Genomic DNA, 18687 nt, shown 5'->3' on the forward strand with positions numbered 1-18687 from the left:
TCGCCCCACCTCAACGTGTTTTATTTTATTTCCTAATTCAATCATATACGCGCGCGATATATAATATCTTATATCTTTCCACCACGCTGCACCGTAGTGCGTTTTCGTGTGTTTACACCTTCGCTTCCTCCCCTGGTATAAGTGATTATAGTGCATACTTTATTATACTTATTTCCTGTTTATAACCTTAATCGTTAGCGATAACCATAGTAATTGTTTATGCATATCATTCGCTTATACGCATAGATGGCACGCTATATAAAACTATGCTATATGCAAATTTTTCATCTGAAACTTCTAATTTAAACGTTTTCCACGGGACACGTACGTATACAACACACGCACACCAACGTGTCCGCGTGTCCACGACGTACGATCTAGGCTAATCACCTAACACGTACATACACATGTGTCCATATACATACACGTCCCGCTGTTGTTCGCGTCCTTTGAAATCTTTTACGCGTCCCTCGCGGCAATCGATAATGCCACTCTTCCATCCCCTTTATTCTCTCCTCTCCTCTCCTCTCCTTTTCAATCCCTCCACGTAGTCTAATTACTCTCTAGACACATCCGTGGCGACTTCCAAAAGGTCGATTCGTGACGAGCAGCCATTTTCTACGGCCGACGAAGATCTTATCGCCCGAGTAGTCCCTCGACCACCGGCCTCATCCACGGTATATCGCGATCCTCGAGTTACGCTCGATCGATTCCACTGTTTCGGGTGTTTGGCGCGCAGTCGACGGAAAGGGAGCCCTCGACCACCCCGAATTTCCCAATGGAAGATATCGTGGTGTCCGAAAATTCGTTCGGGAAATCGTTCGTGGCCGATCCCTTCTCCTCTGCGACGCTTCTTCTTCTTCTTCTTCTTCTTCATCATCATCATCTTCTTCCACCTAACCTTCCCTTTCACCAACGATCGCGAACCAACGAGTCTCTATCAGCGCTCTCACCCTCGCGCGCCCCCTCGTGGCGACGCTGATGGCCAACTGCTCGCGCGAGGAACGGAAAGAAAAGATTGATCTTCGACGTTTTTCTTTTTCCATCCTTCCATCTCGAAATGGAACACGATCACCGACCCAACCGACGATCCACCACCACCACCACTCTCGTAAACGTGGCAATTTCGTTCCACGAATTCGGCTAATTTCGGCGCGGTGTCGATCGGTGATCCTCCGCTTCTCCTGGTTTCTGAATTCTTCCGTAACAACGTCCTCGGTTCGTCACACGTGTACACGGTCTGCTAGGTGCCATCGTGACACGACGTTCCAATCGCGGTCGGCCTCGAACAAATACCGATACATCGAGTCCTGGCTTAAACCAAAAAACCAATGTCTGCTGCCTCGAAAGAAAGTGTCCTCGCGACAACGTCGTAGCACAATCTACATACGTGTTCGAACGTCGTACAGTGATGCGTAAGAACGGCAAGCAACGAGTCCTTTCTTCATCTTTCTCCCATATTTTCGTTTCCCGTTTTCGTTTTCGTTTTCGTTTTCGTTTTCGTTTTCGTTTTCGACATCCAACCGACCCCGAAGACCGAGACGCACAGCTCTCTCTCTCTCTCTCTCTATTTTATTCTTACCCTCTCTCTCTCTCTCTCTCTCTCTCTCTCTGGATCGAACGTCGTATTGTACCTTGGAAACGCTGTCTGAATCGGAATTCGCAGAAGAACGAACAACAGAATCGCCCTACGAACGCGAGTGGTAAGTTTCTAGGGGTGGAAAGAGTTCGGAGGTGGCGCCACTTCGCGTTGCGGCCGCTCTTCTCAACGACAATGATGGCTACGTGTGAGAGTCAGTTGCTACGAAGGGCGGTGAACCCCGACTTGTTTAATTTCCATTGTTACGCACCGAGGAAGAAGACTCTTTGCGTTCCCTGTCTGTACGATGAGAGATAAAAATGGGCGAATAAATAAGAAACTCAGCGACTGTTTTAAGCTCGGTAAACGTTGGTATCATCGAGTTCTCCGCAGCTTCAGTTCGGACATGCTCCGAGCTGGTGTCAACATGTACGACAAAAAGCCTTATTCTTCCGCACGCTTTTCCCTTCCGTGATTCCGTAACGTCGTTGGTCCAAGACGGGTACCATGAAATTTGTCACGAACGAAAATGTGAACGTAAAACGCTGGTTTCATCGTATTTCTCTTATTTTCTCTTTTTTTTTTTTTTTTCGTTTTCTTTTGCTTTTCGTAACAGTATCACGCTATCTAAACTCTCGTTATCCGCCTAAGAGATTTCTTGCACACCGAACGGCAGAGCTAGGAAACGCGTTGTTTCGTGTCAGAATGTATGATTGGTCCCGGATAGTCTGATCGAAATGTGGCCGGGTAAATGTACAAGATATTATGCGATTTTTTCTTCGTGCTTATTTTTTCGCTTCTTTTTTTTTCGTTTTTTCATTTTTTCTTTCCTCCCGTTTTTCGTGCATCCGCCATTTTTTTTTCCTCTTTTTTTTGATTCTCGTACCTACGACTCGAACGAATGTCCTAAATAATTTTGGATGACCAACGACTACAAACAATCGTGTGTCCGATCCTATAAACATTAATACAGTCGCAATGAAAAAGACATCGATTTGGTACGTTAGAAAAAACCGAATTTTCTTCGCAATTGTTCTCGCGATAACGCATAAGCGTACCTGAAGGAATTGACATCGGTCGGCTTGAACTTGTCTGAAATAACGCCGATTTTTCTTAACTTTTTATTTATTTACGTTCTTTCATTTTTCTTCTCGTTCTCTCTCTCTCTCTCTCTCTCTCTCTCTCTCTCTTTCTCTCCCATTTTCTCGCTGTCTTTCGCTCTCTCACTTTCGCGCTTCATCTTTCTCTCCCTCTCTAGCTCTCATCACTCTCTCCCTCTCTCTCTCTCTCTCTCTCTCTCTCTCTTTTAATCCCTAAGTAACTGCGAATCTATTTTTTTTTTTCTTTTTCTTTAGAGTACAATCTCAACTAATTCTCTAGTTTGCTCCACTTCCTTATATGAGAATGTCGAGGAAAGCAATTCTTCTATTTCCAATCACGTAAAAGGTGTAAAGAACCGAAAGAACACAGGAAAGGAAAGGAAGAACGAGCTTGCGACTCGCCTGACGCTTCGATGATTAACGTGACTTTGATGATTCGCGCACGGTTCCTCTCGTCTCTCGCGTTCGATACGAAAACTTCCTTCGTCGTCTCGTGCCCGGCTGTGATACGTCTGACTCGTCTGATCGAGTGGATCTCTCGATCGACCCTACCTCCGCCGTGAAGTCGAGCCCGATTGCATCTTCGCGGCGAGCTGTGAGAAGAATCGAAATGGAAAAATACGTAAACGGGAAATCATAGAAAGTTATATGCAATCCACGGTAACCGAGACTTTCGTATCGCGAAACGTGGCTTGAGAGCACCGGTGCTATACATCCGTTCAGTAATCGTATCGACGACGATGACCATGAAAATTCGTGTCCGGAAATTTGTAACTCGTTAATGATCGACGCTTAAAGCCTACGATGAGACCTATCTAGTTTAATATTCGTATAGATAAAGATAATATGATTAGGTGAATGCTTCGCCCCGCTCGCCTTCCATTGTTAATTACGCGTGTCAACAGCTTCGCGTGAATTTTACGTACGTATTGTATAATCTCGTGTAAGTAAGTACGGTGATCACGCGCGAACGCGTGCCGACGTATGCGGTACACGCGTGTGTACGCGTGTCAAGCGGTGGTTGCAGATCCATCGTGTGTGTGTGTGTGTGTACATATGTGTGTTTCGTTATTTCGTTACGATCTCCCGTTTTATTTATTTTTTTTTTAATTTTTTTTTTCCATTTTTCTCTCCACGAGCGTGTACATATGTGTGTATGAGTGTATAGAACGGTGTGTGTAAACGTGTATCATTATTTTTTTTTTTTTTATTTTGTTGCTAGTTCTTTACAAGTTATGCAAATAATTGCAAAAACATACCCTGTTTCCTAGTATCACCGACACCACGGCTACCGGATATCAGGTCGCGGCGCGCGTGACTTGAATCCAATGTAATCCCACGTAAAATTTGGATCGATGACGCGGTATAGCAGTGACGAGAGGGTTGATAAATCCTTCTTTTTTTTTTTTTGTTTCTTTTTTTTCCTTTTTCCTTTTTTCCTTTCGGCTGTTTCGTGTGCGAGTTACGGTGGTAAAATGCTAGTACGTTTACATGTGGTGTTTGATCGTTATTATTATTAAGGTTAGCATATATTCGAGAGTGGAGGATATTCCCGTTTCCCATCGAATCTTCGTGCGTGTCAGCCGTGGCTACCATAAAAATTCCCGGGATCTCGATAACGTCGACCCCCGATCACGATGTCGAGCATCGCGACGACCGGCCGATTTTTATCCCCCGTCCGTGGAATTCCTGTGGTCGACAATGCTGTTGGACAACGACGACCACGAGTACCGATTTTGTTGTCTCAAGAGAGAAGACAAAAAGAAAGGAAAAGAAATGTATATATGTATACATACGTAGGAAAGACGTTTCGACGACAGATTTCGCGACTACGAGAACTCGCGAGAGGATACTTTGGATACTCGGTTGGAACCGAGATCGGTACAAAATTCGATACCCGAGTGCGTCGTTCGGACGCTTGAATTTCCGCGAGCACGTCGCAATCCCGAGTAGAATTCGGAAGGTTTACACTTGCGAGCAGCGAATTCGTCTCGGCGTTACATCACGTCATGTAAAAATAAATTCGAAGCTGATCCTCACAGATTACTATTATCATTATCTCTTTTGTCATCTTGTCCTTAGAGCTAAGAATATTCATATTTCTGCCTCTCCTGCTTCATCGGCTTCTGCTTCCTCTCACCTCATCATCCTCCTCTTCCTCCTTTAAGTCTCATTTACTCCGTCAGCAAGATGCATACTACTTCGGTTGTAGCAAAAACTTTGTTGGATAAAATAGTTGTATTTTTTTTTTTTTTTGCTTTGCTTACAATTGTCGTTACCTTCGTATTTTTATACATTTATATATGTATACATTTATATTTATATGAATTTAATAGCTATTATTAGGGTGGCCTTTGTTAGGGTAGGTTGAGTACCTTGATATTCGCTATTAGTACTGTTTAAACATTAAAAAGCTTAGATCGTAGTGATATTATCAATTGGTACTTGCATACAAGCTTTTACCAGTATACGTGTCCTTCTCGCCCCTTCTCTTCTTTGTCACGTGTTCGCGCGCATGCGCGTGACTAAGTGTGCGCGCGTGTCTCTATAACTCGATCACCTTTGGCGGCCTAACCTCCCTCCTACCTCTGTATATTACATCGCACGATTGCGCGTGGTACAACTGTCGAACGGAAAAGAACGCGGTTAGAAAAGGAACGAAAGGTAGGATAGAAGAACGACAAACGAGATACTCGATTTGGACGCTTCGCGATACGCAACGCGAGATACGACGCGACTCGTGCGAAGCACGAAAACGGAACAACGGGGAAGTGAAAGGCGAAGGCTCGGCAATTATCGAAAAGTAGAAAACGATACGTGTGTGACGCGTGTCGTAAATGGACAGATGGCCCGATGAGCAGTGAGCGTGGCGAAAAGTTGAACGGCTCGATAAGTCGTCGAATGATTGCACGGAAACGAAGAGATTTGCAAGTAGGTATATTAGTATATGCTCGTCGAGTAGTTTGGCGCGTACGTTTGTCGGCTGACCGGCTAAACAAAACGAACGATAGGAGCTCGTGTCCGTGGTATACGCCTAGAAACAGCGATGACACTAATAGCTAATGCTATTTCGAAAATGGAATGCGTTGATTCGATTTTAGCGGAGAGATCAACGGACTGGTCTGCGGAATAGGAAACTCGTAGACAAGTATCTAGCCGAGTCTAATCCGCTCAGCTTGCCCGCTAATCGTCTTTGCCGGACGTGTACCGGGAGACGTGCACAATGCCATGAGAAATGAAACGCTCATCTGCAGGCTGCACCTGCGCAGACCTCGCTGCGCATCGTACGCGTCTAATGCATCAGGCGGGCAAAGACGGATACGCTCGCGATGCACGCATCTCCTAATTGTGTTTACGGTCGCGTCGCTGCCATTCGATCAGCGCATGCGCACTCGGCCTTTCCCGATCGGCCATTGCTCTTATATAGCCTCTGATTGGACCACGAATTGGCAAACGTATGGTCGCGTTAATTCCTAGTTCCTTCTCTTATATTTACCCTCGCCTTCGTGAACACATATTTCGGATCAGTTTGTTTAGCAAATTTGATTTCGTGTGATCAGTCGGGTCTGTTACACGCAGTGTTCCTGAATTTCGTCCTAACCTCGATCCTGTCGTGTCGCGCTTTCGCGATAGTTCGAATAGCCGTCGATAGATGGTCGGGAACGTGCGATCGCACCGTTTCTCCTTTCCTCTCGTCCCTTTTCGTTTCCCTTCGCCGTTTTCGGCCAGCATGTATGCGCGATTATCAACGTTCCTGTCAACGTTCCTGTCAACGTTCCTGGGGAACGACGTATCGTCGCGCAGCTGGACGTTGCGCCTCGATTCCTGATCGTAATTGTGCACCGGTACAACGTGGCAAAGATTTCTCTTCTCCCGCATCCTAGATGGCGTTATTTCAGCAACCCGAATCTACGCCCGCGCTTCCGTTCACTTCAGTCTATACATATATACATACATACATATATATGCGTGTATATATAGAAAATATATATTTATGTATATATGCCTCTAGACAAAATTTAGCATTCCTAAAACTGACAAGAATATATACGTATATACGTTTATCGCGTAGTATAAATTATGTATACGTCTTATAAAGTATTGTTGTTACTATTGTTAGTGTTATTATTATTATTTATATAATTATTATTTATATAATTATTATTATTATTATTATTGTTATTATTGTTATTTTATTCATAGACGGACCGTAGTCCATTTAGTCGAAGTGTTAAAGCTTTTCGGAGACCATATAGTTGAAGACTCGCACACGCGTCTGCGCGCGCATGCGAGCCACATACACGTATGTACCACGCTTTTACATTATCAATCCGTGTATTAAGTTGCGTACGTGTATGTATAAGTGAAGTTACAGTAGTGTTTGCAATGATTCGTTTTGTGTGCGAGTGTACGAACAGGCAACGAATTCACGAACCGGTGGAAAAAAAGCAAGGAGAAGGGTTGCCTGCCCCCCTAAACTATAAAGTACATTATTTATACGTGCGCACGTGAACGCATAAACAAAATGCACGCGGCGTGCGCCTGTATGCGTACACACCAAATACACGCACGCCAGGCGTGAACTCGTGTTTATACGTTTACGTATCTCTTTGTAGCATTTATTATATTTATTTAAATAGCGTATAAATTTGAGATAGCTTTTAGTCGTGTCATAAATTGCGCCAGACTAGAGCCGGTCCTCCCATTCCCTGTCCTTCGAAGTAATAATTCATTTCATGTTGATTTAGCTAAACTATAATAATTTACTAAGTCTCTAGTTCCTTTCAATCAATCAATATTTTTATATATATATATAGTTGATTATTTCTGCTAGATCAGAGTTTTCTTCTCCGTTCCATCGCTCGCCTGCACTAGTTTCCTCCCTTTTGCATATTTTTTTTTCGATTCTCCGGCGTACCTTATGCATTTGCTTTCGTCCTAATAACCCCATTACCACCCCTAATACACCAATGCTCTCGTCGCTGCGTCCTCTACCCGGCTTCCTCTGCCCATGCGAATCGTATAAATCGAAGCTCGCGAGAAACTCTGTGATTCGACCGGGCATCGCTCGTTAAATGTCCAAATGTTTTTATTTATCCTGCTTAAAAAAATATTCAATGTTCACACGTGTACCGTCCGTTGCCATCCACATCAGTAGGCACAAATTCTGTGAACTTATTACCAACGTAAGTACCGCGTGCGTCTGTTCGGTTTGCAGATAAATCCCTCAAAGCTCCCCTAATCCTCCTAAATCAGATAAAAGTGAATCGCTATAACAAGCAACGCTAACGAAAACAAACGAGGAACGATACGTCTGTAAAGACAAGAAACGGCGTAAGATACCAAGCTCCTTACGAATAAATCGTTCGATAAATAATTCGACGTTCGATCGTCAGGGGAAAGAAGGAAGGAAACAAAAATCCTATTTCGCTACTAGCGAAATTATTCTAAAATAAAAATTGCACTTGGCCTGACCACGAGACCTCGAGAACTCTACGCGCATTACCCTAAACATTTACTTAAATAGCCACTTTGGTTCCAAAAAGAAAAGCTACGTACCTTCTACGTGAGAAACGAAAACGCCGTTCCACGAAATTTCTTACATAAATACTAAATAAATATCCTATGACGAACACACGTTCCATAGAGCAACGATCCTTCAACTAGAGCACAAAATGACTAGACATAGACTAGGTAAACGAAGTAAAAAAAATGCTAAAAAATAGAAAAAGCAAATGGTAAATCTCCTCGGATTTAGTCGGTTTAGATCTACTATTTTCACTCGTCGTCAGTGTCCTCTGCCCATCCAGTGTCCTGTGATCGAAAGGACAGGATCGCAACGTCCTGCGCGATAGGGAACCGATCCTGTCAACGTCCATCGTCCAACGTCCTCGTCCCTGTCTTCGTCTCCGTCCCCGTCGTCTTTTGCACCTTCCCTTTTGTTACTTTTGTTTTGTTTGGATAATCACAGCCTGGTTGACATTTCTCGGGCGATGCGTGACCGGTCAGTCAAACGAGAACGATTTGGCGAATCATCGAGCCGTGAGAATGAACAACAACAGGAGCCCGTGTGTCACTTTCCCATTTTCTTTCACATTTCTCTTTCTCTCCCCCCTTTGCATCCCTCTACGGGCCGCGAAAAGCGTAGTGTGAATCAGGTCGAACGATCCTTCGTTAAAAAGAGGAACTCCCGATGGATATAGCGTCGGCCGGAAATTCGCTCGCGCGCTTTTCACTTAACGATAATCGTACTTAATAATTCATGTTCTCGATAATAATAATGATGATGACGATAACGTGGCTGGGGGAGAGGGAGGGGGTAGTGGTAGTAGTAGTAGTAGTAGTAATAATAAGTGTTACGTTGGCGCGGACGACCGGACCTCGAAATGTACTTTGACACGGCACTAACGATCCCTTGAAAATGTCTCGTGTATAAAACCTACGGCGCGACGTACGTATGCGTGTATGCGTTTGGTATCCTTAAACGTAAGATAGAATCGATAACCCGCGAGGTGTGTTGGGTCGCCGTTGATTTCGTGTCCCTTTATCTTCTTTTTTTTCTATATTTTTCTTTTTTCCTTTTCTCGCGTCGATTCTATATATATATATAGATATATATGTGTAGACGAGTGTGTATGCGTGTATAGATGAGCGTATCGGTGTGTCGATGTGTACGTATGAGGTGTGTCGGTGCAAGGTGCGACCGCGTGCGTGGACGCGGGTCGTGTAAGTACATATTACGCGTGTGTACGGTAAATGTGTTCGTACGTAGTTCCCGTTTTAGAAATTTGTAGACGTTGCGTGAGACGAGCACCCTGTATACGTGATTGACAAATTTGCGTTTTTAGGAGAGACCGCGAGCACTGTGCCGTCGGTCCTGTCCGAAGACCACTAGGCATAGAAACCGGCCCTAACGACCAGTTTGCTATACGTGTCGTATCGTTATATTTAACTGGTGATCGTAGATTGCGTTCACGGAGACCGAGCATGCCGGTGTCCTGATTCGACACTGTTATTATAACCTGCGTTCGAAACGAAGACTGGCAAAGATTGCTCTTAGAAAGTATAGAGAACTCAACTGACACCTGGATTCGTGCTGCCTAAGAATCTGAAGAGGTACTTTCTTTCGTATTCTATGGGTCGAATCGCAGTAATAGTTAACTTTTCTTTAACAGTCGGTCGGCTACAATCGCCGTGCCGTTATGTCAGGAACTAAGAGTATTCATATGGTTACTGTTGGAAAGTCACCCGTCTTGAACGTTCATCGTGATTATCAAACTATTTACGAGTTCAGTGTGTGTCGTCGGAACGATAACCTGGTCGAGAGGCTCTAAGGCTCCCGTCATCTACATCCCGGATGATCGGATCGCTGAGAAATCGTGCTAGGATGTCATCGATTTCTTTTGAAAGACAAATCGTATCGAGTAGTATATAATCGTATCGGTCTTTCGATACGGTCCTCGTTTTGGCAGTAGGGAACGATAGCGAATGAACGGAAAGGTGTATAAAATAGAATAAATAGATGTAGGAGATAGAAACGTGGAGGATGAAGAAGATCGATGTTGTTCCGTTCTTAGTAAAGAATTTGTTCATATCCGAGCATCCGAGAGTTGCTTGAAAGCGTGAATCCTACTCGCGTTTGGTATTCTCGAACTGGGTTCAGCGCTGGACATCCAATGTTTCATTAGCATCAGCCTCTTCGTCCTCGCCGCGTGGCTGCCGGCGAAGTCAATCTACTGACTTCTAATTTTTATCCTCTAATTAATTATCTAACTAGTTACTAGATTATTATAGTGGAGAGCGTTGTAACGGTGATTCAAACTCATCACTCCTGATCGTCGAGCGTTCAATAAGCCCGTGTTCTTGTACGACATCTGCAATTAGAAATGGTCGACAGCATTTAGTCCATTGTCATTAGATCGTGGATTGTTCGTTACGCGTGAAAACGGACATTTTGTCTTGGATTATCGACGGTGGACGATTTTCAAGCTTCAACGTAAGACTTGCGATACTGTATCTTACAGATTTTGGAAAGAAAATTGGATGATGCTCGATATTTAATTAGGAGTGATACGAAAATATGATAGCTTCCCATGAAAGTATTCGAATAATTTGAATGGAGAATTGTAGGGTAGAAATGAAAACTACCCTCGTCAGTTTCAATTTTAATTAAAATCTTTCCTTTATTATTAATTTTAATTTAATTAATTAATTTCTTTGGGGAGAAAGAATTTGTTTTTGGGAAACACGTGAATTTCGTTTCCATTATATTATAAATATAATATTAATTTCGCTGTGACACGAGTTTCGTGTGCAACTATTAGGATACGTTATTGTTTAAAAATTGGATAAAATTGCAAGGGTCTATTCTTATACGATTCCTCTAATTTTGAGTAAACGAAATATTCTGAATTGAAATTTCTGAAACATTATTGTGGTTAGAGTAAGATACAAATGTTGCGAATGTGTAGATAAAATTGGAAAAATTTGGCAAATATCGTAGTTTGGAAATGAAAAATTTGAAATTTAAATGTTCCAATACTTTCGTGAGATTACATGATATTGGTGAAATGAGTGTATTTAGGGTGATTTTCGAGAGGTCTTTCAAAACTTACTCTGTGGGTTATGATGTAGGGTGCGTATCGTCCAGTTTCTCTAAGCTAGGACTTTGGTTAGTATGGCCGGTTTGCGTCCTTGGGCCTCTTTAACTGGACTTTTAAACGCTTCATCCCTATTTGGAAGCCATTCATCGATTGAATTGCTGCTTGCGCGCTCGCAGGATTGTCGAACGACACGAAACCTGAAAGAAACGAGCGATAAATTTTCAATTTGGATGAAGGAACGAATAAAAGAAGGAAATTTCACGCCACTGCTGCTTAATAAACACATCGATACTCATATAATATCATGAGTCTATGAAATAATAAATATCAGGTCTTTTTGAAAATTAAAAGTGCTCTTAAAAGCTCTATCCCTCGTTATCGCAAGTAAACTGCAGTATTATATATATCACGATTAAAGTATAAAACTATAGCAAATTTTCAGCAATTTATAAAACTCTTCGGTAACGTCCAAGAAATAATTATAATAAATTTTTATCGATTAATGCTAAAAATTGTATTTCAAAAGAGGATCATAAATTTTATATAATTTATCGCGAAACTGAAGTTAGTTACAGTATAACTAATTGTTATAATCCATGCTAAACCCCGAAGAATGAATTCGTTTAATACAATTTTGATGTAAAGCGAAGCTAAAACACCAAATTACCAAATCGTTTCGAAATTCGTATTAAATCGGTGCAAAATTTGTTCATTTCTCTCCAAATACAAATACAGCAATTAATTGCAAATACAACCGTTGCAAAAATGATTTGCACGGTATTATACGCTATACAGTAATTAACATAATGAATATATAAATCGATATAATATATGAACATATGAAAACACACACATACATATATATTCAAATTCATCTATCATATAATATAAAATATACGAAATATATTAATAATTACAACGTATTATATATAATGTATAATATACATACATCGTTATGCAATAAATAAACACAAATTCGTATAATATACATTATACATAATAAATGCAACGGAAAGTAACAGAAATCAACAAGATTTTACATTAAAAGGAAATACGTGTAACATCGATATCTTCGCTTTTAAACCCCCTCGATAAAATCTCTCGAGCAAAGTCCAGAGGCACGAACTTGTGCATCGAAGAAATATAAATCAGGACGTCGATTGCACCCCCTGACTGTGCCACGAGAATCTTCCCACCGGCCGAGCTGAAAGTGTTCCCGAATTCAGATTAAGAAACTGGCCACGATATCACCCCTCGACTTACGATGAAAACGGGAAGTTGAATATCGACACCTGGGGGCATCCGGATTATCGCGGAGGGTCGGCCCATAGGCTAGCCAGTGATTTAGATTAGCCGACTCGCCGCGAGGAGTAAAAAGTTGGCCGCGAAGGTGGCGCCGCGGTGCTATCAAAGTTTTATCGGGAATAAGAGAAAGGGAGAGAGAGAAGGTGCACGATAACGAAGCTCTTAACAACAGAAGCGCCGCTGAAAGGTCATCAGGGCCCTCCCAGTTTAAGCCAATTTTGACCATTAGCCCCGATCCAATTTTAGTTTTGCCATCATGGCGGCCTACTGCCTGACCAATCGCGGCTCTTCATCGCTCGGCGGCCACCGCTTTTACTCGCAGTTCGTAAATTACTTTTACCAGGTGACTGAAGAGGCTTTAACCCTTGTTCGATGCCAAAGATTCCTTTTTCCCATTTCTTCTTCCATTTTTTACCCTGCGAGTCCCTCTTTCGGCCGGATTTTAAGGAAATAGTCGGGGTGTCATCGGCGTAATTCACGGGGGACGTGAAAGCTTTCCGAGCGAATTTTCTCTCACACGTATGCGATCGCCCTTCGACAGGGTGCTCTTTAGCGATTGATATCGGTCCAACACGAATTTTGTATCATTTCAAATTTTTATATCTCGATAAATATCTCCCTTTATTCCCAATCATTTCTTCGGCTCGAATTATACTATATATCGATTCTGCCACTATTTTATTCCACTATCCTATATGTTATGACCAATTTTCGTTCGCATGGTTGCTCCTATTTTGATCGTATTATACCTCCTTTCTGGCAACTTGATCACAGAGTGTCGATTTTAAAGTACATACCCGTCGCGAGCGAGTGTGACCAGGTATGGTCACTTCGGGCGTCCGCCATTTGCTTTTCTTTTTCTCTTTCCCGGTTCGTCGATATCTCGATAATTACACGCGGGACGACACATAACGAAACCGAGGACATAACGATCGGTGTCCTCTCAGCGATGAGATTCATTCGACTGTACCAGCCACGATAATCGGCGACAGGCAGAAAAATATTAATCGCGCTAGTTACGTATGAATAGACTAATTGTAAGAAGAATATCAGCGAATATATCAGTCCAATTATACGCACTTATAGCTGCGCATTCACTGTGGGTACAATTAATCAAAGCCGCGGCCGCTAGCTTTTTCAGCCACTCTTTTGTCTCGACCCCTTCTGATTAAGCGAAAGGAGTACGTAGTCTCATTCGAGTCACAGTCGGAGTATTTAACGAAAAATTTCTGCTCCACCGAGGCTCAGGCAAATTTAGAATCCCATCTTTTATGCAAGCTGTGATTAATTGGATTTCTAGAAGCAAGGAAAAAGAATATTTCCAGAGATCGATTGGATGCTACGACAATCGTGTATGTGTTTAATTATGTGTTCGCGTATCGATAATATTTTCCCTCGCTTTTTTAATTTATTCCTTTGTTGCTTTAACTACGAGTTCGTTTATATTTTTAGAAATTCAATTTTGGAAAATTTGTTCGATTAATTGACGAATTTAATTTAGGGTTGTTATTCCGATACAGAGCTGTATTAAATAATTGCAGGATGTTATAGAAATTTGCTAGGTTCTTCAAAATATTTTTCAAAGTTAAGATAGAGTCTATTAAGAACACTTTTATTTATTATAAACACTATGGCAATATATATTAAACGTTATTATTTGTTTTCGTTATACTACCTTTGTCTCTAGTGGTCTTTTTAACGAATTTGTATCGCTGATCGTGGTCTAATTTATTTATCACTTTCGCTAAATTATTTCATTGCTATATCTATAAGTAATAAAAACGTAACAGGATTAAAAATTTTTACTGGAACTGAAATATTAATTAAAAATTCGAAAATAATGCAAGATAACGAAGTCTCGAGTATGTACAATTTATAACAATTTGTTTTTTAAGCAATTTCAATGACAACGAGTTACAAAAGCGAGTAAAATAGTGAAAATAATGAATAAAAGAAGATAAAAATATAAAATCGTTTGATTAAGGAAAATATTTTAAAATAATTATCATAGTGGCAAAAAATATTAAGAAAATTAATAGAGTCTACTGGGTTTTTAAAAGGATCTTATTATCCTAAAACAGAGCCTCCTGCTATTAATTTCAAATACTACCCTAGACTACGATAAGAATTATCGTTATTCGTCTCCGTCATACTACTTTCGTCCTTCGGCCAAGCGGTTATCCCCTGGACTCACATCTCCATCTATCCATCCTACCTTTCGAAAATTTCAGCACCGATCCATCTACCTGTCTAACAGCCTTTTTCGTTTCTTTCCTCCGGGCCACTCTTCACGTGTTTCGTGGAAATTGACACACTTACCGAAGCATTTACTCTGGTTAGTGGCCCGGTCGATGAAAACCTTGGACGATATGACGTTGCCAAAAGGGATGAACATCTGCATGAGCTCTATATCACCGAAATCCTGAGGCAGGTGGTAGATGAACAGGTTGCAGCCTTCGGGTCCTGAGAGAGAGCATCCTACCATATAAATCAGAGCACATCTAAACACCTAAACTTGAAGTATAATACTCAAGTTAGAATGTTAGTTCTGGATGAGTTTCGTTCTTCGCAATATAATGATTCCGACGCGACAGGAGAGCCAACTCGGGTCACCGAGTATTGCACACATTGCTCTCCGCTCTTCCCGATTCTGGATGCATTATTTTCTTTTGTTCTTTTTGATTTGGATGAATGAAGATGAATATACGTGATCGTCTCACAATGACAATCTGATTTCTCTCTCGTCGCATGGAAATGTGAAGGATGATAACAAATGGTGAACGTGTTCCAACTCATTTTGGTCTGAATGACTCGCGTGAGAGAGGAGTATCGAAGAGAAACATTAAACAAAACGTGAAGGAGGATGACGAAAGATCGAGTAAGATAGCGATGAGAGAAGAGTGGTAGACGGGAGTTGAAATGAAAATGAAGATTAGAGAGGAGAACGAGGACTCGATGGATCATGACTGCCGACGAAGAGAGTAATGATTAGAATGTCACGACGATGTTTGTTGCGACAATGAGCATTTCCGCGGTTCAAGTAACGTTGAGTATTTATACTTTCAAATATACAAGCACACAACACTGGGTCCCACAACACAATGACGAGCGAGGTGAAGGGTACCTTAAATGAATGCAAATGGATATTAAGGAGTATAGTGACAGTGATGATACTGATTACGATGGTGCGACACTTTACATGAGATTGCCAGACATGTTAATCCGTCGTCTTAATTACTACGTTAACTTAGTCACACTTACGCTAGTTGCATTACAGAATCAGTCGCGTGGAAGCTCGCTAACGGTGACATAGAGCTTCTCCTCTAAAAACCCAGTTCGCGATCTTCCAGACTTTCGTAGGAAGATGTCGCTTACACATTCGCCAGATTCACGCTATTCTTCTCTAAATCCAGAAGAACAATGACTTACGTAACTTCCTACGTGAGATATCCCCCTCTTTTGCCTGATCCGCGCCGAAGTCTGTACCCTTCTTAGGTGTTCCGTTCTCTCATTTTTAACCTAACTTTCCCGAACACTCCACGTCAATTAAGGACGATGGATCGCCGCGTGTACTCGTTGAATTTCATGAAATAGTCAACGATAAGCAATTCCTTTCCCGGGTTTAATTCCAAAGCTTCTGGAAGGCTAACGAAAAAATTCTTTCGTTAGACTTGGCGTCAGTCGCGAGAGATATAGGGACAACCGGGCGATTAATACGTCCACGGAGGTCCAATGGGAGAAGACGAAAGCGAGGGGTCGGAATAACGAGAGTCCAAATAAGGATTTAGCTAATTTCACTGAACTTTATAACTCCGACGTCAATTAGCGGCGATTATGACCGTGGAAACTTCTGCTCTCTTGGCCCTGGCTTCTCTCGGCTAACGGACGCATTTAAGTAATGAGATGGCTGCCACTCAACTTTTAGGATGCTACTCATCGCGGACTCGTTCGTTCCACGCCGAGATTCGCCCTTCTGTCACTTCCACGCCTTTATGAACGAACGTTACCCGTGTCGAATCACCGCAAAGAGAGAGAGAGAGAGAGAGAGAGAAAGAGAGACAGAGTGTAATTGTTCGTTTCCAGGCCCGTGAACGATCACGGGTAGTCGTTCATTTCATACTTCTTAGTCGATTATAGCTCCCTCTATGACTCTCCGGTCGACTGTCCCCTTGGCTGCGCTTTGGAACTGATTTGGAGGTTAGGTTCGTCGATGCTCAGACGGTAACTCCTCGTCTAACTGTGTGTGTGTGTATGTGTGTGTGTGTGTTTGAATACCGGAGTACTAAAATATACTTATGTCGGAGTGAAATTAGTTTAAAAAGAAGTTACCTAAAGTGAAATATATTTAAAATAAAGCGGAAAATATTGGAAACAAATGGGCGAAGTTAACCCTGTGGCACTTGGATATACTAGAAGATTAGAGTTTCATAGTATTGTACAGTAACGTTGGTTTCATATATTTCCCAAAAAATTCGAAAATTGGAATCAAGTTGCGATTGCACCTTCGCTGCGCTTTGGAACTGATTTGGAGGTTAGGTTCGTCGATGATCAGACGGTAACTCCTCGTCTAACTGTGTGTGTATGTTTGAATACTGGAGTACTAAAATATACTTATATCAGAGAGAAATTGGTTTAAAAGAAGTTACCTAAAGTGAAATATATTTAAAATAAACTGGAAAATATTAGATTCTTGGAAATATTGGAAGCAAATGGGGGATGTAACCCTGTGATTCTTGGATATATCGGAAGATTCGACTTTCATAGAACTATACAGTGACTTTGGTTTTATTTCTCTAACAAAATTCGAAAATTGGAATCAAGTTGCGACTGTTCCCTTCGCTGCGCCTTGGGACTGATTTGGAGGTTAGGTTCGTCGATGCTCAGTCGGTAACTCCTCGTCTAACTGTGCGTGAACGTTTGAATACCGAAGTACTAAAATATACTCATATAAAAGTGAAATTAGTTTTAAAAAAAGTTACCTAAAGTGAAATATATTTAAAATAAAGTGGAAAATATTGGAAACAAATGGCGATGTTAACTCTATGACTCTTGGATATACCGAAAGATTAGACTTTCATAGAATTGTACAGTGACGTTGGTTTTATATATTTCCCAAAAAATTCGAAAATTGGAATCAAGTTTTCATTTTTTTATACATACACGAGTAAACACGAGCTATCAACCAGTGAATCCTTTTTTGGAGTTTCCGGTTACAGAAGGTTAAATAAATATAAAATGAATATGGAAAATATATCGTGTTAGAATATAGTTAATATAAAATTCGTTTATGGAAAGGAGGGAAGACGAGGACAATAATCTGAAGCAGCAAATATTAACAAAAATATCGTGATAATTAGTATTCCGTTTTCCTTCAAGAAAAATAAAATTCGCAAATCTTCTCATCCTTTTAAAAAAATAACCGAATGTTTGTTTCCGGAAGATCTTCCACTGCGAAAGTATACACGTAAAGATTGATATAATGAAAGAGGGAAAAAGTGTAGGTACAAGGGGTTGAGTAGAAGACAGAGGCAAACTAGACACCTAAATCACGGAATGTAACCAAACGTGTTCCCTGAAGCGTGTTTTAAGTAAAGAACGACGAACTCTCTCTTTCGCAGGGCACCGACTTCGTCTCGGTAATAACTCGATGGTAGTTGTCACGTGAAACCCAAATTAGAACCGGTGTCGACGGGTTTCCGGTTCCGACGAAGGGGAGAATGGAGGAGGAATTGCGGTGGACGCCGGAATCACGAAGAACGAGCCATAAATTTAACCACGTCGTCGTGCCATGCGATCGTTGATCCTGAAATTGGTTTTCGACTCTCTAATTGGCCCACGCGCGGGACGTGCACGCGAATTTAATGAAAGCAACACCTTCCACACAGCTGTAGGGTGAAGTATCCACGACCAGGCTGAAACGTTAAGATGAGTATCCGGACTGGCTGACGTTCGACAGCTCGAACATTCTTCTCTTCCAACGAGTTTTTAACTGTACATAGCTTTGTACGATCTTTTTTATCCGAATGAGTCGAGCTCGAAAATGTATGCAGAGTGGCTGAGTGTGGAGGTCGTGGACCGTGAACTGGTAGTTTTCCGATGG

At 41.7% G+C, this 18687-nt stretch overlaps 1 protein-coding gene across 2 annotated transcripts in view; it reads right to left on the minus strand.

Moving 5' to 3' along the window:
* Positions 1–8442: 8442 nt before the first annotated feature.
* The window catches only part of bru3 (CUGBP Elav-like family member bruno 3), a 552999-nt gene continuing 542754 nt past the window's right edge, over positions 8443–18687 (minus strand). For both annotated transcript variants that reach the window (XM_017911632.1, XM_017911631.1), the window contains exons 10-12: positions 14907–15065; positions 11295–11479; positions 8443–10553 (exon numbers count right to left, since the gene is read on the minus strand). In XM_017911632.1, the coding sequence (XP_017767121.1) occupies positions 11352–11479; positions 14907–15065 (287 nt within the window). In that variant the 3' untranslated portion in view covers positions 8443–10553; positions 11295–11351. The remainder of the gene's footprint in view (positions 10554–11294; positions 11480–14906; positions 15066–18687) is intronic.

The sequence above is a fragment of the Eufriesea mexicana genome, unplaced genomic scaffold (genome assembly GCF_001483705.2).
Source record: "Eufriesea mexicana isolate 0111107269 unplaced genomic scaffold, ASM148370v2 scaffold307, whole genome shotgun sequence".
Classification (NCBI taxonomy): Eukaryota; Metazoa; Arthropoda; class Insecta; order Hymenoptera; family Apidae; genus Eufriesea; species Eufriesea mexicana.